General features: G+C 41.0%; 1 protein-coding gene across 4 annotated transcripts in view; it reads right to left on the bottom strand.

Moving 5' to 3' along the window:
• The window catches only part of CACNB2 (calcium voltage-gated channel auxiliary subunit beta 2), a 390684-nt gene that overhangs the window by 367022 nt on the left and 6151 nt on the right, over positions 1-17511 (bottom strand). For all 4 annotated transcript variants that reach the window (XM_045462677.1, XM_045462680.1, XM_045462678.1 and 1 more), the window contains exon 2: positions 14480-14572. In XM_045462677.1, the coding sequence (XP_045318633.1) occupies positions 14480-14572 (93 nt within the window). The remainder of the gene's footprint in view (positions 1-14479; positions 14573-17511) is intronic.

The raw sequence follows: 17511 nt of genomic DNA, 5'->3' as shown, positions 1-17511 counted from the left end.
GCTCCCACAGAGCTCTGCTGTTAGATTACTCAGTCAGCACTCTGTCCTCTCCCTCCCACCCCACCACTTCCGCCCGCCCCAATCTATTTTGAAATTGTTCAAAACTATAGAAAAATTAGAAGAATGGTATGATTAACATAGCCTCCCCTTAGACTCACTACCCTTGAACAGCTCTTCCCCATATATACTCAGCACTAAAGAGGTGACTCTCCTAACTCCCTGATGGAACTGGAGCTTAGCTTGAAGCCAACCCTGCTCTTGGGACCCAACAGGTTGCCCTGCTCTTGGCAGTCACGGCTCAGGTGGCTGGACCTCAGGCCTTCCGAGCACAGTCATAACGGCTGGCTTTGGCCTAATGACCCAGAACTACCATGTCACATTCTCCCACATTTGGAGCATCAGTGTGGCCTAAAGTCTCTCACTGCCCAAACGAACACCTTAAACGTCCCCAAGAATATACCAATTTGACCTAATAATTACTCTCTACTTTAAGTGTATGAACTTGGGCAAATCAATTAACCGAAGGCCTCAATTCGTCACCTGTTAGACGTGGATGCCGATAGCACCTGCCTCAGTGAGTTGGGTTACTGTTTAATAAAGTGCTTTCCAGAGTGGCGGGCACACCATCAGTATTCAGTAAAAGTTAGCTATCACTATCCACTTTATTTTCAAACGCTCTTTGACAGGGACTGGTTTCCAATCAGCCGGCCCATCAGCGCACTTTTTCAAAGCTTCTCTTACCCAGGATGCTGCCGCGTAACTCAAGGCACAGAAGCCCTGGGATCTGGTGCCCTCCGACCCGCCCTAGCTTCATCTCCCATCCATATCTCCATACATCCAGATTCCATATACATGGATACTTAGCATCCCCCAAATACCCTGTGTGCTTAACATTTAAATGTTTAAGTTATTCTTCATTTAATCTGAATATTAATTTCAGTGCTTAAAACTGAATTTCTTAATTTAAATCAAAAATCTCAATAAAGAATTGTTCTTGGAGTAAATGCTCAAATCCTTTCTATTCTTACTGTTCTGAATGAAATGTCATTTCCTCCGGGCTCACACAGGCCTCCCTTCTGCTCCTCCACTAAAATACACACTTCCTCTAAGTTCCCAAATGGCCACTGGGGCACCTGGGTGGCTAAGTCGGTTGAGTGGCCGACTCCTAATTTTGGCTCAAGTCATGATGTCACGGTTTGTGGGACTGAGCCCCAAATCGGGCTCTGCACTGACAGCACTGGAGCCTGCTTGGGATCCGTTCTCTCCCTCCCTCTCTCTCCCCCTCCCCCACTCATTCACGCGTGTGCACACACACTCTCTCAACATAAATAAATACACTTAAAAAAAAAAAAAAAAACAACCAAATAGCTATTTATATGTCAGTAAGTCATGTCTTGGTTTACTACTTTCCTGGTGGCTGCTTCCTACCTAATTTTTTTCTTTATGACCCAGCCTGATCCCTTGATCCCTTCCAGGTCATAGGGCTTAATCCTGAGCAAGCATTAGAATCCCTTGGGAACTGTTTCCACAATGCACACACCCAGCGCTCTGATGCTAACGACACATTTGACTCTGAAATCTTTCGTTGAGATTTCTGGACTGGACTCCTTAAACACATCCGGCTTAGTGAAGGAAAATTACTCGAAATAAGACCTTGAAAAGAGTAAATAACATTCTTCAGCATGTTTCTCACCTTGGTGAGCCAGTAAACACCATCAAATAAATCAGCAAGGGATTGCCAGACGATCTTTGATTTTTTTTCCCCACAAGTGGCTAATACGTAACAGGGCATTCTGACCCACCATGTGGTTTTCTTCATTGCTACGGCTCTCCTTATAATTGTCTGAAAGATTAAGGGAGGACCTCAATTCCTCATTCTTCTTGGTATCAAATGGCTATAAGCTAGAAATCATAACTGCAAAAACTCAACAGTTAATAATTCACTGTGAGAAATGCAAGTCTAAAAATTATTTTTAAGTAGCTCAGATCTTGATACAAATGAAAAATACTGAGGTAGGCCATAACATATTACATTTTTCAATTTAGCTCTGCTTTAAAAATTTTTTTTTAATGTTTATTTATTTTTGAGAGAGAGAGAGAGAGAGAGAGAAAGAGACAGAGCGTGAGCAGGGGAGGGGCAGAGAGAGAGGAAGACACAAAATCTGAAATGGGCTCCAGGCTCTGAGCTGTCAGCACAGAGCCCGACGCGGGGCTTGAACCCACAGACCATGAGATGATGACCTGAGCTGAAGTCGGACGCTCAACCAACTGAGCCACCCACGCGCCCCAAATTTAGCTCTGTTTTTAAATGTGAGAGGTTGAAAGGTACAAGGAAAACCTAAAAGTCACAAATACATACTCATGTACATACACATGCAAAAATGCTTGTGTGTGCATATCGACAGGTGTCACGAAACTAAGTACAAAGAACCCACCTGTTGTTGATATGCAATAGTTCATATGTGTTTTACCCATCACACAAAGTACGCTAAGGAGTGAACCAGATTCTGGGTAACACTGATGAATTTAATCTCTAAAACCCCAAGCCTTTTGAACATTTTATAAATCCCTGACATGTCCTTAGGTGCAAGTTATCAAGGCCTTAGAAAGAAAGTCTTGTACTTTGAAGAAATGGAATAATCTAAATGAAAATTCATACAATGAAAATTGAAGAGAATTTATAATTGACATATTAGTTGAGTTGGTTAGATCAATTATGAAAATACATGAAATTTTCATGTATTATTTCATACACAGGAAAATACAGGAATCACATTGACACGTATGGGGGAAACGTACCTCTTTACTCCTTTAATATTCTAGAAAAAGATATTTTTCTGATATATGTTAGCTTTTTAAAAATTTTCATTTAAATCCAAATTAGTTAACATGCAGTGGAATCATGGTTTCAGGAGGAGAGTTTAGTGATTCGTCATTTACACGTTAACACCCAGTGATGATCCCAACAAGTGCCCTCCTTCATGCCTATCACCCATTTAGCCCGTCCCCCACCAAACACCTCTCCAGCACCCCCCAGTTTGTTCTCTGCATTTAAGAGTCTCTTACAGGGGCGCCTGGGTGGCTCAGTTGGTTAGGCGACCGACTTTGGCTAAGGTCATGATCTCACAGTTCGTGAGTTGAAGCCCTGCGTCAGGCTCTGCGCTGACAGCTCAGAGCCTGGAGCCTACTTCCGATTCTGTGTGTCCCCTCTCTCTACCCCTCCCCTGCTCACGCTCTGCGTCTCTCGGTCTCTCAATAATAAATAAACGTTAAAAAACATCTAAAACAAAAAAGAGTCTCTTACGGTTTGCCTCCCTCTCTCTTTTTATCCTACTTTTCCTTCCCTTCCCCTATGTTCATCTCTTTGTATTTCTTAAATTCCACGTGTGAGTGAAATCATATATTTGTCTTTCTCTGACTTATTTCTATGTTGGTTTTTTAGTGTAAATCTATCTTCATGTTAAACATGGAAGCTACAAGAAAACAAAATTACATATGAAGCTAATTGTAACCATCACCATCTACTGTGGGTTGAGTTATGATCCACCCCCCTCCAAACTCGCACGTTGAAGACTTAAGCCCTGAGAGCTCAGGATGTGACTTTATTTGGAGATAGGGTCTTCGTAGAGGTAATTATGATAACATGAGGTCATCCAGATGAACCCTAATCCAACATGTCTGATATGCTTATAATGACAGAAAACAAACTATGGGTCGACAGAGGGAAGTGGGTCGGGGGATGGGCTATATGGGTGACGGGTGCTAAGGAGGCACGTGTGATGAACACTGGGTGATGTAAGTGATGAATCACTTAATGCTACTCCTGAAACCAATACTGCACTGTTATCTTCACTAAAATTTAAATTTAAAAAAAAGTGTGTGGGGGGGGGGGAGACAAAAGGGAGGTGGGGAAAATACGGAGACTGACCCACAACAGGGAGAAATTGCATGAACACGAAGACAGCCACCTATAAGCCAGGGAGAGGCAGGAACAGGTCCTTCCTTCACAGCCTCAGAAGGAAGGACAAGTTCATAGTCTTGGCCTCCGGAACTGTGAGACAATAGATTTCTGTTGTTGAAGCCGCCTAGTTTGTGGTACGTAGTTACAAAAACTCTAGCAAAGGAATACACCACCTGCAGTATTTTTCTTTCAAATGAACAGTTAGCTTGTTTGGTTTGGTTGGGGGCGGGGGGCGGGGGTTGTTTTTTGTTTTTTAAAGGTGGTTGGCCATTTAGCAATTTTTTTTTAATTTTTATTTAAAATTTTTTTAATATTTACTTTTGAGAGAGAGACAGAGACAGAGCATGAATGGGGGAGGGGCAGAGAGAGAGGGAGACACAGAATCCGAAGCAGGCTCCAGGCTCTGAGCTGGCAGCACAGAGCCCGACGTGGGGCTCGAACTCATGAACGGGGAGATCATGACCTGAGCCGAAGTCAGACTGAACTGACTGAGCCACCCAGGTGCCCCCCATTTACCAATTTTCAAATACAGCACCCTGACCAAGGAGAAATCATGAATCTTTCCATGGGAGTGAGACCTCTAAAGGGGAGTAAACCCTCAAGCTTCCACCTATAGGGGAAAGAAGACCCTGGCTTCGAGAAAATACTACTTTCCAGGAAAGAAAAACTGGTGAGGTCCCGGTGCCCAGACTCTCAGCCAGGATGGAGAAGGGAGAGCAGAGTTAAGGCAACGTGTCCTGGTCAGAAGCCCAAACAGTCAAGCTGTCCCCCGGTGACTCAACACCAGGTATGAAGTAAATGAAGGAGTGGACGCTGGAATGTTTTACAGACACCAACGACATAAGGGAACCATGAAGGGCCCTGAGCCAAGACAATTCTCTAAAACTTGACGGCAGTTTGGGAGGGTTGACATGGACAGTGAGCTGGTGCAGGGGACAAGGACTCCCTGAAGGGCTCCGTCTTCATTTCCCAATCACGTAGCCACAGAAGACTCTACAAAAACGTTCTCCCCTCCTCCTGTGACTATTTTCCTATCCCTCCCGCCGCCCCTTATTGGTCAAACTCTAAAATAAGCACATGGAGAAAGGAAGCGAGATAAGATCTGAGGTGGAGGTGGGGGCTGGGTCACTTTCCTCCATCTCGGGGTCTTCGTAATAAACACACATGCCTGGTCACGAATGTGGAATAATGATGCAACAGAATTGGAATAGTTACTTGTTGAACTGAACCACAGCAAATATTTTTGAGCCATAAGCCCGAATCTCAAAACGGACTTCTCTAGCATCTGATAACCATCAGACATGAAGCTTTCCAGAAACAAATCAATAGAGAAGCTGACAATAATTCCATCCCTAAAAAGGCTGTCCCTTCGTGGGACCAGACTAGTATCTCAGGTGTGGTGCCTATGAAGACCTAAGACACATGAATAATGAACCTTAAGCTAAGTAAGTGATCTTAAGTGGTACTTCTAAACGTGTAGGGTTCAACTGAAAGACACAGTTTTTGCAAATTCAGTATTTAATGAAATTCCATTTTCTTAGGCATACTAGTTACTCCGTATCAGATCACTTGTAAATTCTCGATTAGTCTCCTGGGGTTACTTCAGTCTAGGACTTCCAAGACTACAGACATTGGCCAAAAAGAGGATGGATAATAACAGCAGAAAATGGGGCATAAGTGGAAAGTATATTATAATTTGAAACATCTGAGGGTCAAAGAAACTAAAAACACCTGCAGAAATAATTCTCAGTTTTAAAATTACATATTTGTATCAATAGGAAAAAAAGATATCCAAAGATAAAAACGCCTCAATCCACAAAACCATTTTAATAATTAGGGATCTTAATTGAACCTGGTTCACACAGGAGGTGTTCCAAATACATGACAACAGTCTGAGGATGGGGCAGATTTCATAGCTAATCATGCCCTTGTTCTCCCACAAAACCTACATCAAGAAAGACGTCTTAAAGCTAATTATATAAAGTATGAAAATCTAAATTTTGTTTTAATACTTTCTAAAATGCCTCCTAAAGGGGCGCCTGGGTGGCGCAGTCGGTTAGGCGTCCGACTTCAGCCAGGTCACGATCTCGCGGTCCGTGAGTTCGAGCCCCGCGTCGGGCTCTGGGCTGATGGCTCAGAGCCTGGAGCCTGTTTCCGATTCTGTGTCTCCCTCTCTCTCTGCCCCTCCCCCGTTCATGCTCTGTCTCTCTCTGTCCCAAAAATAAATAAGCATTGAAAAAAAATAATAAAATAAAATAAAATAAAATAAAAAATAAAAAAAATAAATAAATAAAATGCCTCCTAAAAAAAAAAGTGAAACATTCATGGCTGTATATAGATTGACACTGTAGAAAGAACAAGGGAATTCTTTCCTAAAAAGCTCTGTATTTTTCTACTGATATATTTAAGACGAGTTCTTAAGAGGTCTCAGAACAGGTCCTATCATTCACAAACCCTAGGTGAATGCCTAATAAGATAGAAAGACCTTTACAGGAAATCACAGCGGCAATAAATCTCCCACATTATTATTTATAGTTGTGTTTGTGACGAATACAGCATAACAAGGCAACAAGCCAGTATTTAAGGGCTGAAAGATTTATCCAGCCTTAAACATATCAGTCTGCGCAGGCCTGGAGTCTGTAATCATTATCACAATTTAATCTGCCTTTGCAAAACAAAACTACAAAATAGGCTGTGTGTCTCTGTGATTAATCATTCGCATTTAAAGCCAATCTGAACGAATAAAAGGTCCAAAACAGCGGCACCCAGAACATGTACTGGAAGAGATGGAATTTGTTTAGAATGCCATGTTCTGAAAGTGTCATGCAACCTTCTGTTAAATATTTGGTTCATTCCATTTTGTCATCCTGATTTGTATTCGGGAAGCCCTTGGAAGCGACAGGATTATTTTGTTACAACCACAACATATGTTGGCGAGAGCACAGTCCCAGATCGGTTGCAGAGTTCTCCCTCGTGAGCCCCCAAAGAATAATGGCACTTGAAAATTCCAAAAAAGACTTGCTGATTCCTAAGGCTGAAGTCTCCGCACAAAAGACCCCGGTTGGCACAGCAGGGGTGACCTGTGAAAATTAGCAGTGGAAACGGTTTGTGGGTCCTGGCCATACACGGCAGGGCCTATAGCAGAGCTCAGATGACGGCGTTACTCTCAATGAAAGTTGCCATGCTGTGGAGTCGTCCAAATAAAGCAAACTGGCAGGCATCCGCTGAGCATTTGGTGTTCATCTTAGGAATACTGCCAGGTACATAAATGTAGCCAGGGAGAACACATGTCTTTAAGAAAATGAAGAAATTAAAAAAGGAAGGAAGGAAGGAAGGAAGGAAGGAAGGAAGGAAGGAAGGGAGGAAGGAAGGAAGGAAGGAAGGAAGGAAGAGAGCACACAGAAGAGAAGTGACTGGGCTCGAGAGAAGGACTAACACTGCCCTCTCCACCCCCCGTGAGCTGCTTTAACTTTGATGACCAGCGCTCATTTGCAGATGTACATAGTTTCCCTGACCTTGGCAGTATCGAGGAATTTATACAGTTAGCGGTTCTTGCACAATCTCTTGAAAAGAACAGCACAAACGTTCTATCCTTCGATGCCAGGCAGGCCTTGTTACTCTTCTCCACCTATTTTTCTTCCAGTAAATTAATTTACTCGCTTAGGTTCTGGTGCTAAAATAAACTACTCATTCTTCTTTTCTCCTCCTCCTTTGACAACAGACCCCGGGATTTCTATCTTTCTATCTTTCTTTTCTTTCTTTCTGTTTCTTTCTTTCTCTTTCTTTATTTTTCTTTCTTTCTTTGCTTTCACTCCTTCTTTCCTTTCTTTCTTTTCTCTTTTTCTTTCTCTTTCTTTCTCTTTCGTTCTTTCTCTTTCTTTCTTTTTCTTTCTCTCTCTTTCTGTGATGAAGTTGGAAGGAAAGAGCTACATCATACGACAACTTAATTATCTTAATAGACTATAACTTTAAGCAAGGCCCTACACATCAAGAATTTTAAGAATGGTAGCTTTGCTGGCCTTGTTATGATGATAAATAAAGTTCTTTTATCAACATATCTGTTCACAACACAGAGCCAGAGTACAAAGAGTTTTTCCCTGAGTTGAAGACAACCTCGGTATCTTAATAATCTCAATAAATCCAAGATAACTGCAGCTTTATATATTAAATACCATTTAGTACGTAAATAATTGGAACAATAATCTTCATTAATTCTAATTAGGGTGCCTAGAAGGCATGTTTAACACTTTCTGCCTCTTAACAAATTAAAACTAAAATGCCTGTTTATGAAGCAACAGCCTAAGGAACTAAAAAACCATTTCTAACGGACCTGCTGTAAAGCCAGGTGTTGTATATGCACCTGGAATCACCCAGATTCACAATAAGAATGATTCATGGGCCTGTATCAGCCTCAGCTAAACCTCAGAGTGGACCAGCATGATGCTGCCGGTGATTTCGGACTTGAGTTCACGTCCAAGTGTATTAAAAACAAGAAGAAAAAGAGGACTTTCAGGATTCTAAGTGTGTGTTCTAAGTGTGTGTGGGAGAAAGGAAACATTCCCAGCACTACTTTTCCACTTGGCGTTACTCACACAGGAGGCAGAGTGTGCTGAATGGTGGCGCAAACTGGAACTCAGCAATTTTTGATGCAAGCAATAAGGGAATAAAGCTGGTTTGTTGTATCATGATGTCCAGGGGATATTTACAATGCTGAAGACATCCTCACCTTCCTGTGGGGAAGGAAGTTAAAAGCAGACTAACTTTGTATGTGTTCTCCAGTCAAGACACTGGTAGAAATCTTTCCACGTGTCTTCCTTAGCTGAAAGAATAAAGCATTTGTCATTCAATTTGATTTACTCATGGCTTTTGTTACAAGGAGATGTAGCCTATCCAATAAAAGCAAGAATCTGGGGTCAGTTACCTGGATTCAAAATCTGACTCCAACCCTACCTGTCATGTGACTGTGGACAAGTTACTTAACCTCTCTGTGCCTCAAATAGAGGTGCAGAAAGAATACGCAGTAAACAATGAAATAATAGTTAACTATTAATATCAGTTAACTATTAAGATTTCCTCGGGGCGCCTGGGTGGCGCAGTCGGTTAAGCGTCCGACTTCAGCCAGGTCACGATCTCGCGGTCCGTGAGTTCGAGCCCCGCGTCAGGTTCTGGGCTGATGGCTCAGAGCCTGGAGCCTGTTTCCGATTCTGTGTCTCCCTCTCTCTCTGCCCCTCCCCCGTTCATGCTTTGTCTCTCTCTGTCCCAAAAATAAATAAACGTTGAAAAAAAAAAATTAAAAAAAAAAAAAAAAAGATTTCCTCTGCCATGCTCTACTTCTTATGCGGGTTTTAACTGATGTTCTCAATGGCCTATAGTATTTATAAATAATAATAATATGCTCTTCAATAGTACTTGCTAGATATCAGCTACAGTTCTAAGCAATTAACAAATTTGAACTCATGCAATCCTTTCAACTAACTTTGGAAGTCGGCACTATTTCCCTGGTAAAAATGCTGGGGAATAGAAAGATTAAGCTGCTGGTCCAAAGGCCAACTAGTAAGTGGCAGAGCCGGAATTCAGACTGAGCAGCCTGGCTTCAGACTCTAGTCCTTTCACAGCGACCCCTAACCACTCACCACCTCCTTCTTGAAAAGAAACCATTTTAAGTAAGTCTCCTAATACAATATACATCAAAGAGAACTATGGAAATTTTAAGTGCAGTATACTGTGAACATATATTGCATATATGTAACATTTCCGCTGCAGCATAAAGGAGGAAGACCACAGTTAAAAGACACCACAATTAACTTTCCCTCCAACTAATGGTTTTAGGAAATGCTTGATAGATAAGGTGAGCTCGGCCATCACTTCACAACAAGCTTATATAGAGTAGAAATCATAGCGACCTCGGTTCCCACAGCACCTGGAAAAGCCTACCAATATACGAAACATGTAGCCAACAACCCATGGGCAGTGGCCATGCTGCAATGCTGATCAGGGCTCCGCCCCTCTCCCAGAGCCCCTGCATAAAACTGATGTCCAAGGGGAAATTAACTAAGTTTAAGAAGGAAGTCGTCCTCCAATCCCGGCTCTGAAATATCACTGACCTCAAACAGGCTGATGATGTAAAGGACCAGACGACTGTTCAGTTGGTTAACTTAGAGTCAACTGATGAACTAACAACCGAGAATCTTTATCTATGACTGTGAAATTCTTTCATGGTCCCTGTTATCCTGCTTCAGGACCTAAAGCAGAAACCCATCTATAAGCAACTTTTCCTTAAGACTAAGGATCCTTCTTACAAAATAACTTTAGTTAGAGCACCACGAACAAATGATGGGTACAAAATATACCACAAAAAGTTTGGAAAAATAAAATAAAACCATGGGTGAAGGCCTCTCAGCCTTCTACTTTGTAGACTTATCTTCATGTTCACGTTCTACCGCATTCCAGTATGTTTCAACATGTTCCAACAAACGGTTAGGAGACAATTTTCATCAAACAGCCACAGGGCTAAAATCCAGCATGGGTAAGTTGTGACTTAGTCATCAGGGAAAGGGCTATTCATACCGCTGGCACAAGAATGACTAAAAGGAAAAACATTGACGATACGAAGTGTTGGCAAGGCCGTGAAACAGTTGACACTGCTCCCCACTACTTGTGGGGGTGCAGACTGGCTCAACCACTCTGGAAAACTGGCTTGTAGTGTGTACTTAAGTTAAACACATACGTTCACATGGCCTGCCATCCCACTCTACTGATCAAACAAAAATGCATGCGTACACATACCAAAGGTAGATACAAGAACATGTACACGGCCATACTCTCAATAACCCCAACAGGAAATAACCCAATGTCTAGCAATAGTAAAGTAGAGAAGCAATTGTGCTATATTTAAACAGTGGAGTGCTATACGGCAAAGAAGATTCACCGTTTATTGCAACACACAACACAGACGAATATGACCATCGTAAGGCTGAGTGAAAGGATTCAGATATAAATGATTCTATTTATATAAAACTCCAAAAACAGGCCACAGGAATTTATGGTATAAAAAGAAGAAGTAATGGGCTAGCTTTAGTAAGGAAGAAGGGAATAATGGTTGAGAAGGGTCAAAAGGGGGAGTTCAGGTGCTGGTGATACTGATTTCTTGACCTGGGTGATAGTCACATGGGGACTTACTCTGTGAAATCTCATCAGACTGAACACTTATGATTTGTGCATTTGGGGCCATTTTTGTTACAGATCAGTAAGAATGTTTACTTTAAGAGTAAATAAATAAATAAATACATAAAACAGGCCTGTTTTCCAACCCCATTATATACATACCTGTATTACTCTGTTATGGCTGCCATAACAGAGCACCAGAGGGGGAGAGGCTTACACAACAGAAATCTATTTTCTCACAGTTCTGGAGGCTGGAAGTTCATGATCATAATGCTGGCAGGGTGGGTTTCTGGTGGGGCTTCTCTCCTTGGCTTGCAGATGGCTATCTTCTCACTATGTCCTCACATGGCTATTTTACCGTGCGTGCACGTTCTTGGTATCTCTTTCTTATAAGGCTGCCGGTGCTGTAGGATTATGGACCTGCTCTTATATGATCTCCTCTAACCTTGTTATCCCCTTATAGACCCCCCCAAACACAACTAACATAGGAATTGGGGGGAGATACAACTCCGTTCAGAGCCAAGTCTATGCTATTCTGTCAGTTATTTATTTTTGAAATTTTTAATATATTTATTATACAAAATTTTCATTTCCAAACTCTGAAACTTTCTGAAGTACCTAGTGGTTACCAAATAGTTAAAAAGTCTTTACAAATAATATAATATTTTTAAAAATATAATTCTAAGGTTTCAAAGTTATATGGAAATGATTTTTAATTCAAGGGCAGGAATATGATCTAACTGTAAGATATTTTTAAATAGATCCCACTTGTAGTGATTTACCAATTATACAAATGCCCCAGCCACAGACAGGTAAGCAACATACATAGACACAAGTCACTTGTTTTAACAAAACATCTACTTATGATAAAAAGAACACATTTAAAAGATGTTCTTTCAGGTGACTTAATAATCTAACATCTACCTTGCATTTCTTCAAACACTCTGATGAAATCATCTCTGTTAAATATCTAGTTCTATCAAGGTAACGTTTGCTTATTTTCAAATGGCAGCAAAATATGAATGCTGCTTTGAACAGAATAGAGATTAAATTATCGAAGGAAAACTAGGTTTTAACTCAGCATTCTGGCCACAGACACTGGTTTTCCTTCTGTGATGGAAGGAAGTCGGCACTTCAGGGTCCTTGAAATCATTACCTGTGTAATCATCACCCCAAACCCATGCCATGGCACACACCTCATTCTAGGACTCAGGAAGATGGGTTTTATTTTATTTCAAAGAGATGCCCCTTTAGGATACAGGGGTTTTTTTTAGGGGGGGGGGGGTTGTTGTTGTTGTTTTGTTTTGCTTTATTTTGTCTTGTCTTCTTAAATGCCCACATAAGTTTTGGCAATACAGATCTAAATTCACATTAAGTAGTTTTAACAACTCTCTTTATAATCTTTGTGTTTCAAGCACAGAATCTCACACACATCACCAGGAAGGCAAAAGCGAAAGGAAGTTATCGTGAAGAAAAGCAAATCGCAGTTAATTTATATGCAGTGTGGCAATCACCCCTTAATGAATGAAGTTAAGGAATGAAATTCTCAAAGCACCATGAAAGAGAAATCCACGGCCAGGGGCAACTGGAAAGTGAAGTCCAACCATTGTCTCACAATGACATTTTTAACAGGGCTAAGATGAGCAACAGAGGACTCGGTTTACTCTTCATTTCTGCCCACAACAAGGCATTCACTTCAAACATCAGTTTCTCTTCCCATGCAATCTCGACAACCTGCCTGTCGCTTTGTGTGGCTTTGCCACAACTACCACGTGTTCTAAGAAGCTTATTTTTTTTCTGCTTCGGACGTCCGGCCCCGAGATAATGACTCACAGTTGTGGCTTCTCACTCCTCTGGTTCAGTCTCCTTGTCCCAGAGGCAGAATCGAGATGGATGCTTGAAATGGAAAAGGCCTTGGGTGACTTTCTGTGCACTGACTCACCTAAGCTAAGCAACTATTTCTCAGGCCCTTCATTTATTCTTAGGACCATGGCGCCTGGATTCTGCCAACGCACACACCTTTGGCTCCTCTTGGGCCCTTCCCGGCTCCTTCTTTCTGACACCGTTAAAACACAGCTCTGTTTTTCTTTCTAAATGTTTCTTAGCAAAATAGCCCCATTCTTTCCTAACCAACTCTTGTTCTAACTTCCTGCAACCGAAACAATTCTTAATTGGCACAGACCAGAACCAAGATTTTTCCCGTTGCGTGTGAGTTACTCAGACATACCTTTGGCATAGCTGACATTGCAGAGAGGGAACTGGGGGCCAAAGAGGGATCATCCTTTGTCTGTGTCGCGAAAGTGGAAGGAGGCAGCAACCAGCCAAGAACAGAATCCCCAGTGGTGCGGCAGGTGAACAAATGGAAGCCCAAGTGCTACCAACCGTGGGGGGAGCGTGTCGGAGCAGGGGCGCAAGAAGCAACAGGAAAAGTGGCCAGCAAGAGAAATGGGGGTGTTCCGGTTGACCGCCATCATCTGGGGGGAAAGACCTGTGGCCGACATATTCCTCGGGGCACAAGGGCCAGATACTGGGAGTCCTTCAGCCACGGAATCAGGTTCTGTCTAGCACTGTCCTTCCCAATTTCTTTTCCACCGAGAAGCGTTAGTCGCATGAAGATACACACGCATTTACACCTGGCAAGACTTTAGTCTAGACACACAACCTACTGTCCTCGGAGATAGGGCTGCCTGTGTTCTTGCTCTGGCAGTTAAAATCCTTTCTGTTAGCACGTGTGAATGTTTTCTATGTTAAAGATGTGGACGCTCACTGTCTAGGGGACAGTTGCAAACAGCTGGACAGGAATACCCCACATAGCACCTGATATAAAAGCTACGTCTCCAAAGGCAGTTCAAGTTATGCCGCAAAGATATCATATGCTTTATTTAACCTTAGTAGCCTCGGTTGTTCCAAGACCAAGAACAGTTTCCTCTCTAACAATCCAATTCCCAACAGGGAAGAGGAAAACTCAAGCTAGGGGAACACCGGTATTTCAAGTTCATAGTTGGCAACACGGATGCCCACAACATGAGATTCCCTCCCCCGGCCGAAAAAAAACACCCAAAGCCATAATCATTTCTGCTGGAGTTCACTCATTCTGTTATGAAGAAATCCTCCGTAGTGAATTTTACACTTGTCTTTCCCCAACTTGCCAGGAAAGGGTGGAATTACTTCGTGATCTCACTTAAAATTTAAGTATTTTAAGTATCACATGAAACTGCACGCTTTTCACTTTAACTGAAAGTAAGTACCATCATACCACATACATCTTAAGGGTAATGGTATAAAAATCAGCTTCAAAAAACTAAATTCATTTGAATCTACCTCTGTGAACCAGAAATTTAAGAGCTCTCTTACCTGACGAACAAAACTATTTGAGGTAGTGTCCGAGGAAGTGCTCCCATCGGATCCTTTAAATCTGTTTTTCCTTCTAGCTCCTCTTCCATATGACTACAAGAGAAAGGGAAAAAAAAAAAAAAAAAGATAAATGAGATTATTGTTAGACCTTCTTCACCAAAATCTAGGCCTACTTCTAGAAAGGGGTCAAAAACCAAAACAAAATATAAATTGCCATCATGTGGGCGTCATTAGAAAATGACACTGGAATCACAAGTATCGATTTCAAAATGGTGAGTTTGTAGGGAAAAGAGGTTTCCAGACAAAGGGTTCAATAACGTGCGAATTAAACCAACTTGTGTGATCTGCTAGCATACCTGTCATCTGGAGGCAAAGCCATTGAAGATAAAAACGTTTAAAAGCAAGGATTTCGGTGCAGGAGAGACCAAAGGAGCTACAACAGCAAGGTGAGAGAAAAGGTGACGCGTCGACAGATTGTGCATAACGAAAAGCTGTTTCCAGCAGCCCAGTGGTGCGGGCTTCCATTTTGGCTGTTTTTCATGTTTTAATCTGTAACTCCATAGGTACTTGTAAGAACTGCATATGGTGGCTGAAGAACATCGTGCAGTATGAACTCTGCTGGCCCTGAAACTTATTTATATACATATGTATGTATATACAGAAGTTTCTCTACAGGTCCAGAGGGAACACGGAGGAAACACGGTGCCAGCTCCTCCTGTGATCGACGGATGTAGAGACTGCTTTTGGAAGTGGTGAAACGGCTACAGACGAGGTGGTGGATGCGATGAAATTAAAACTAGTTCATAAAAATGCCTGGCCCGTTATTGTCATGTTCGAATGGGATCTGAAAATCTGGCTTTTTATCCACTTAGCGATTTTGCTGAGCACACAGGAAAACTAAGTTTCATAGAATCCTAACGATAATAAAACAAGCATTTCAGAACAGGACGTTAAAAAGTGAGACAATTTGCTTCAATTGACGTGATCGAGCCAAGCCTGAACGTATGCAAATGAACTTGCTTTTCCTATTATGTCTACCGTTTGCATTCGGAGCACGGAGAATAAACTATGCATCAATCTCTGTTTAATTCCAGGCAAAGATAACGTCGTTGCAAATATTGAACATTAACATACAATCGAAAAGTAGCTCAAGGCTGAGCTTTACAGTTCAACGCACACAGGTTGGAACCCTGCTAGAGCAGAAAGTGAGCCAATGTCTTAACTTCTCCAAACAACAGGCTTCTCTTCCTTTAAAAGGGGATATTAACACTCACCTCACCGGGTTAAGTATTAAATGAAATAACAGGTTTAGAGCATTTAGTATGAGACCTAGCATATGGCACGGGGTCAGAATAATATTTTAAAACTGACACACTTATTTTAAGAAGTAATATACGTAGTATAAAAAGTAATATCACACACAGCCTGGAAGAGTGGGGAAAAGATGGGGTAAGGTATGTAACATTTAGAATGATGAGACTCAAAGAGGCTTCATTAGTTCATCAGAATTTACAAAAGTTACTTTTAAAAAAAATCAGTGTGTTCAGGTCTTGAAAATACTACTTTGTGATATTGGACACACACATATGTTTTTAATTAAAAAGAGAAATATCCCATAAACCATGGTATATGTAGCACTTAGGTGAACTGAAATCTACTACAAACATTTGTGTTATGAGTAAGTTACAGGACTTTGCAATCAGTGAGACGGTGGTATAATCTTAAAGCAAGAATTTTTCTTAAAGATGTTTGTTCTCTTTCAAGCATCTACGGGATTTGTATAATACAAATGTGTTTCCATGGTATTTAATTAACTCTCAGCTTCATAAAAGGAAAGACAACCTAGGCTGGGCTTTCACAATGTATTATACAACGTTCTCCTCACTCAGCAGCTTATTCTTCTTACTTATGTAAACATTATTCAGTAAACTGTTGAAAAATAACATTCTTTCAAGAGCGTTCTTCCTTTTCCAATTATTATACAAAGGTTTGGACAGAAGTGTCTTTCTTCCAAAGCCTAAGAACACTAAAATAAAGCATGAGAAGTTCTTTAAATAATGTGTATGTATGTATGTATGTATGTATGTGTGTGTGTGTGTGTGTATATATTTCCATACAGAAAAAAATATATATTTCCATACAGAAAAAGACTTATTACCTTTGAAAGATTTTTATTAAAGGCCTAACATGTTTCTTTGGGGGTTGGGGAGCAAATCTATGTTAAATTTTCTTTTTTTTTTTTAAACACACTATTTGTCTTCATGAGGAGCATACAATCATCTTTGAGAACAAAGTCAAAATATAACCTTACTCCATCATGATGTTGTCCTTCCAGTACCATTTTGAAATGGGTGGAAAGTGAGTCTGAAATTCTATCATGGTCATTTGCTTCAGATTTTTTTCAGGATAAATATGTTTTACTATTCAGCTGCTTTGGTGTGTAAGCTTTTCGTGGTTGCTCATAAATGCACAACAGGCACTGTGAAAACCACACAATATTTCAGACATTCTGTCCCAGAGGAGGAGACCGTTCTCTGCAAGAAATCAGATACCTTTAAAAAGTGTTTAATTGTATCTGCATGTTAATTTTTCTGGGCCCCTACGAACACTGTTCATCAACATAACTTCAGGTGCACTTGGCTACCTATGCTATATATATTTAAGCATATATGTTAGATTATCAGTTTTCGACTGTACTAAGGCACAGTTTGCACACTAAAACAAAAACAAAACCAACTAAACAACAACAACAAAAAACTGTGGCCCGTCGAAGCCCATGCAAACTGGTGATAGTTTTAAAATATATATACTTTCCTCTTCACTTAAATTTAAGGAGAATGCTTTATTCAAAGTATTAACTTGTTCATTTCTTAATAGTGTTATAGCAAATCCTTATTATGTATCAAATTTTTTAAAAGCTAAAATAAGCAGATATGCGTAATTACACCTCTATTCTGGCCTTTTACTAATTATAGCAATCATTTCTCTCCTATAGTCTCCTTTTTAATTTTTAACGTTTCTTGTAACAATAC

This window comes from Leopardus geoffroyi, chromosome B4 (genome assembly GCF_018350155.1).
Source record: "Leopardus geoffroyi isolate Oge1 chromosome B4, O.geoffroyi_Oge1_pat1.0, whole genome shotgun sequence".
NCBI classification, from domain to species: Eukaryota; Metazoa; Chordata; class Mammalia; order Carnivora; family Felidae; genus Leopardus; species Leopardus geoffroyi.
The sequence above is the reverse complement of the archived record's forward strand: the minus strand, read 5'-3'. Positions and strand labels throughout refer to the sequence as shown.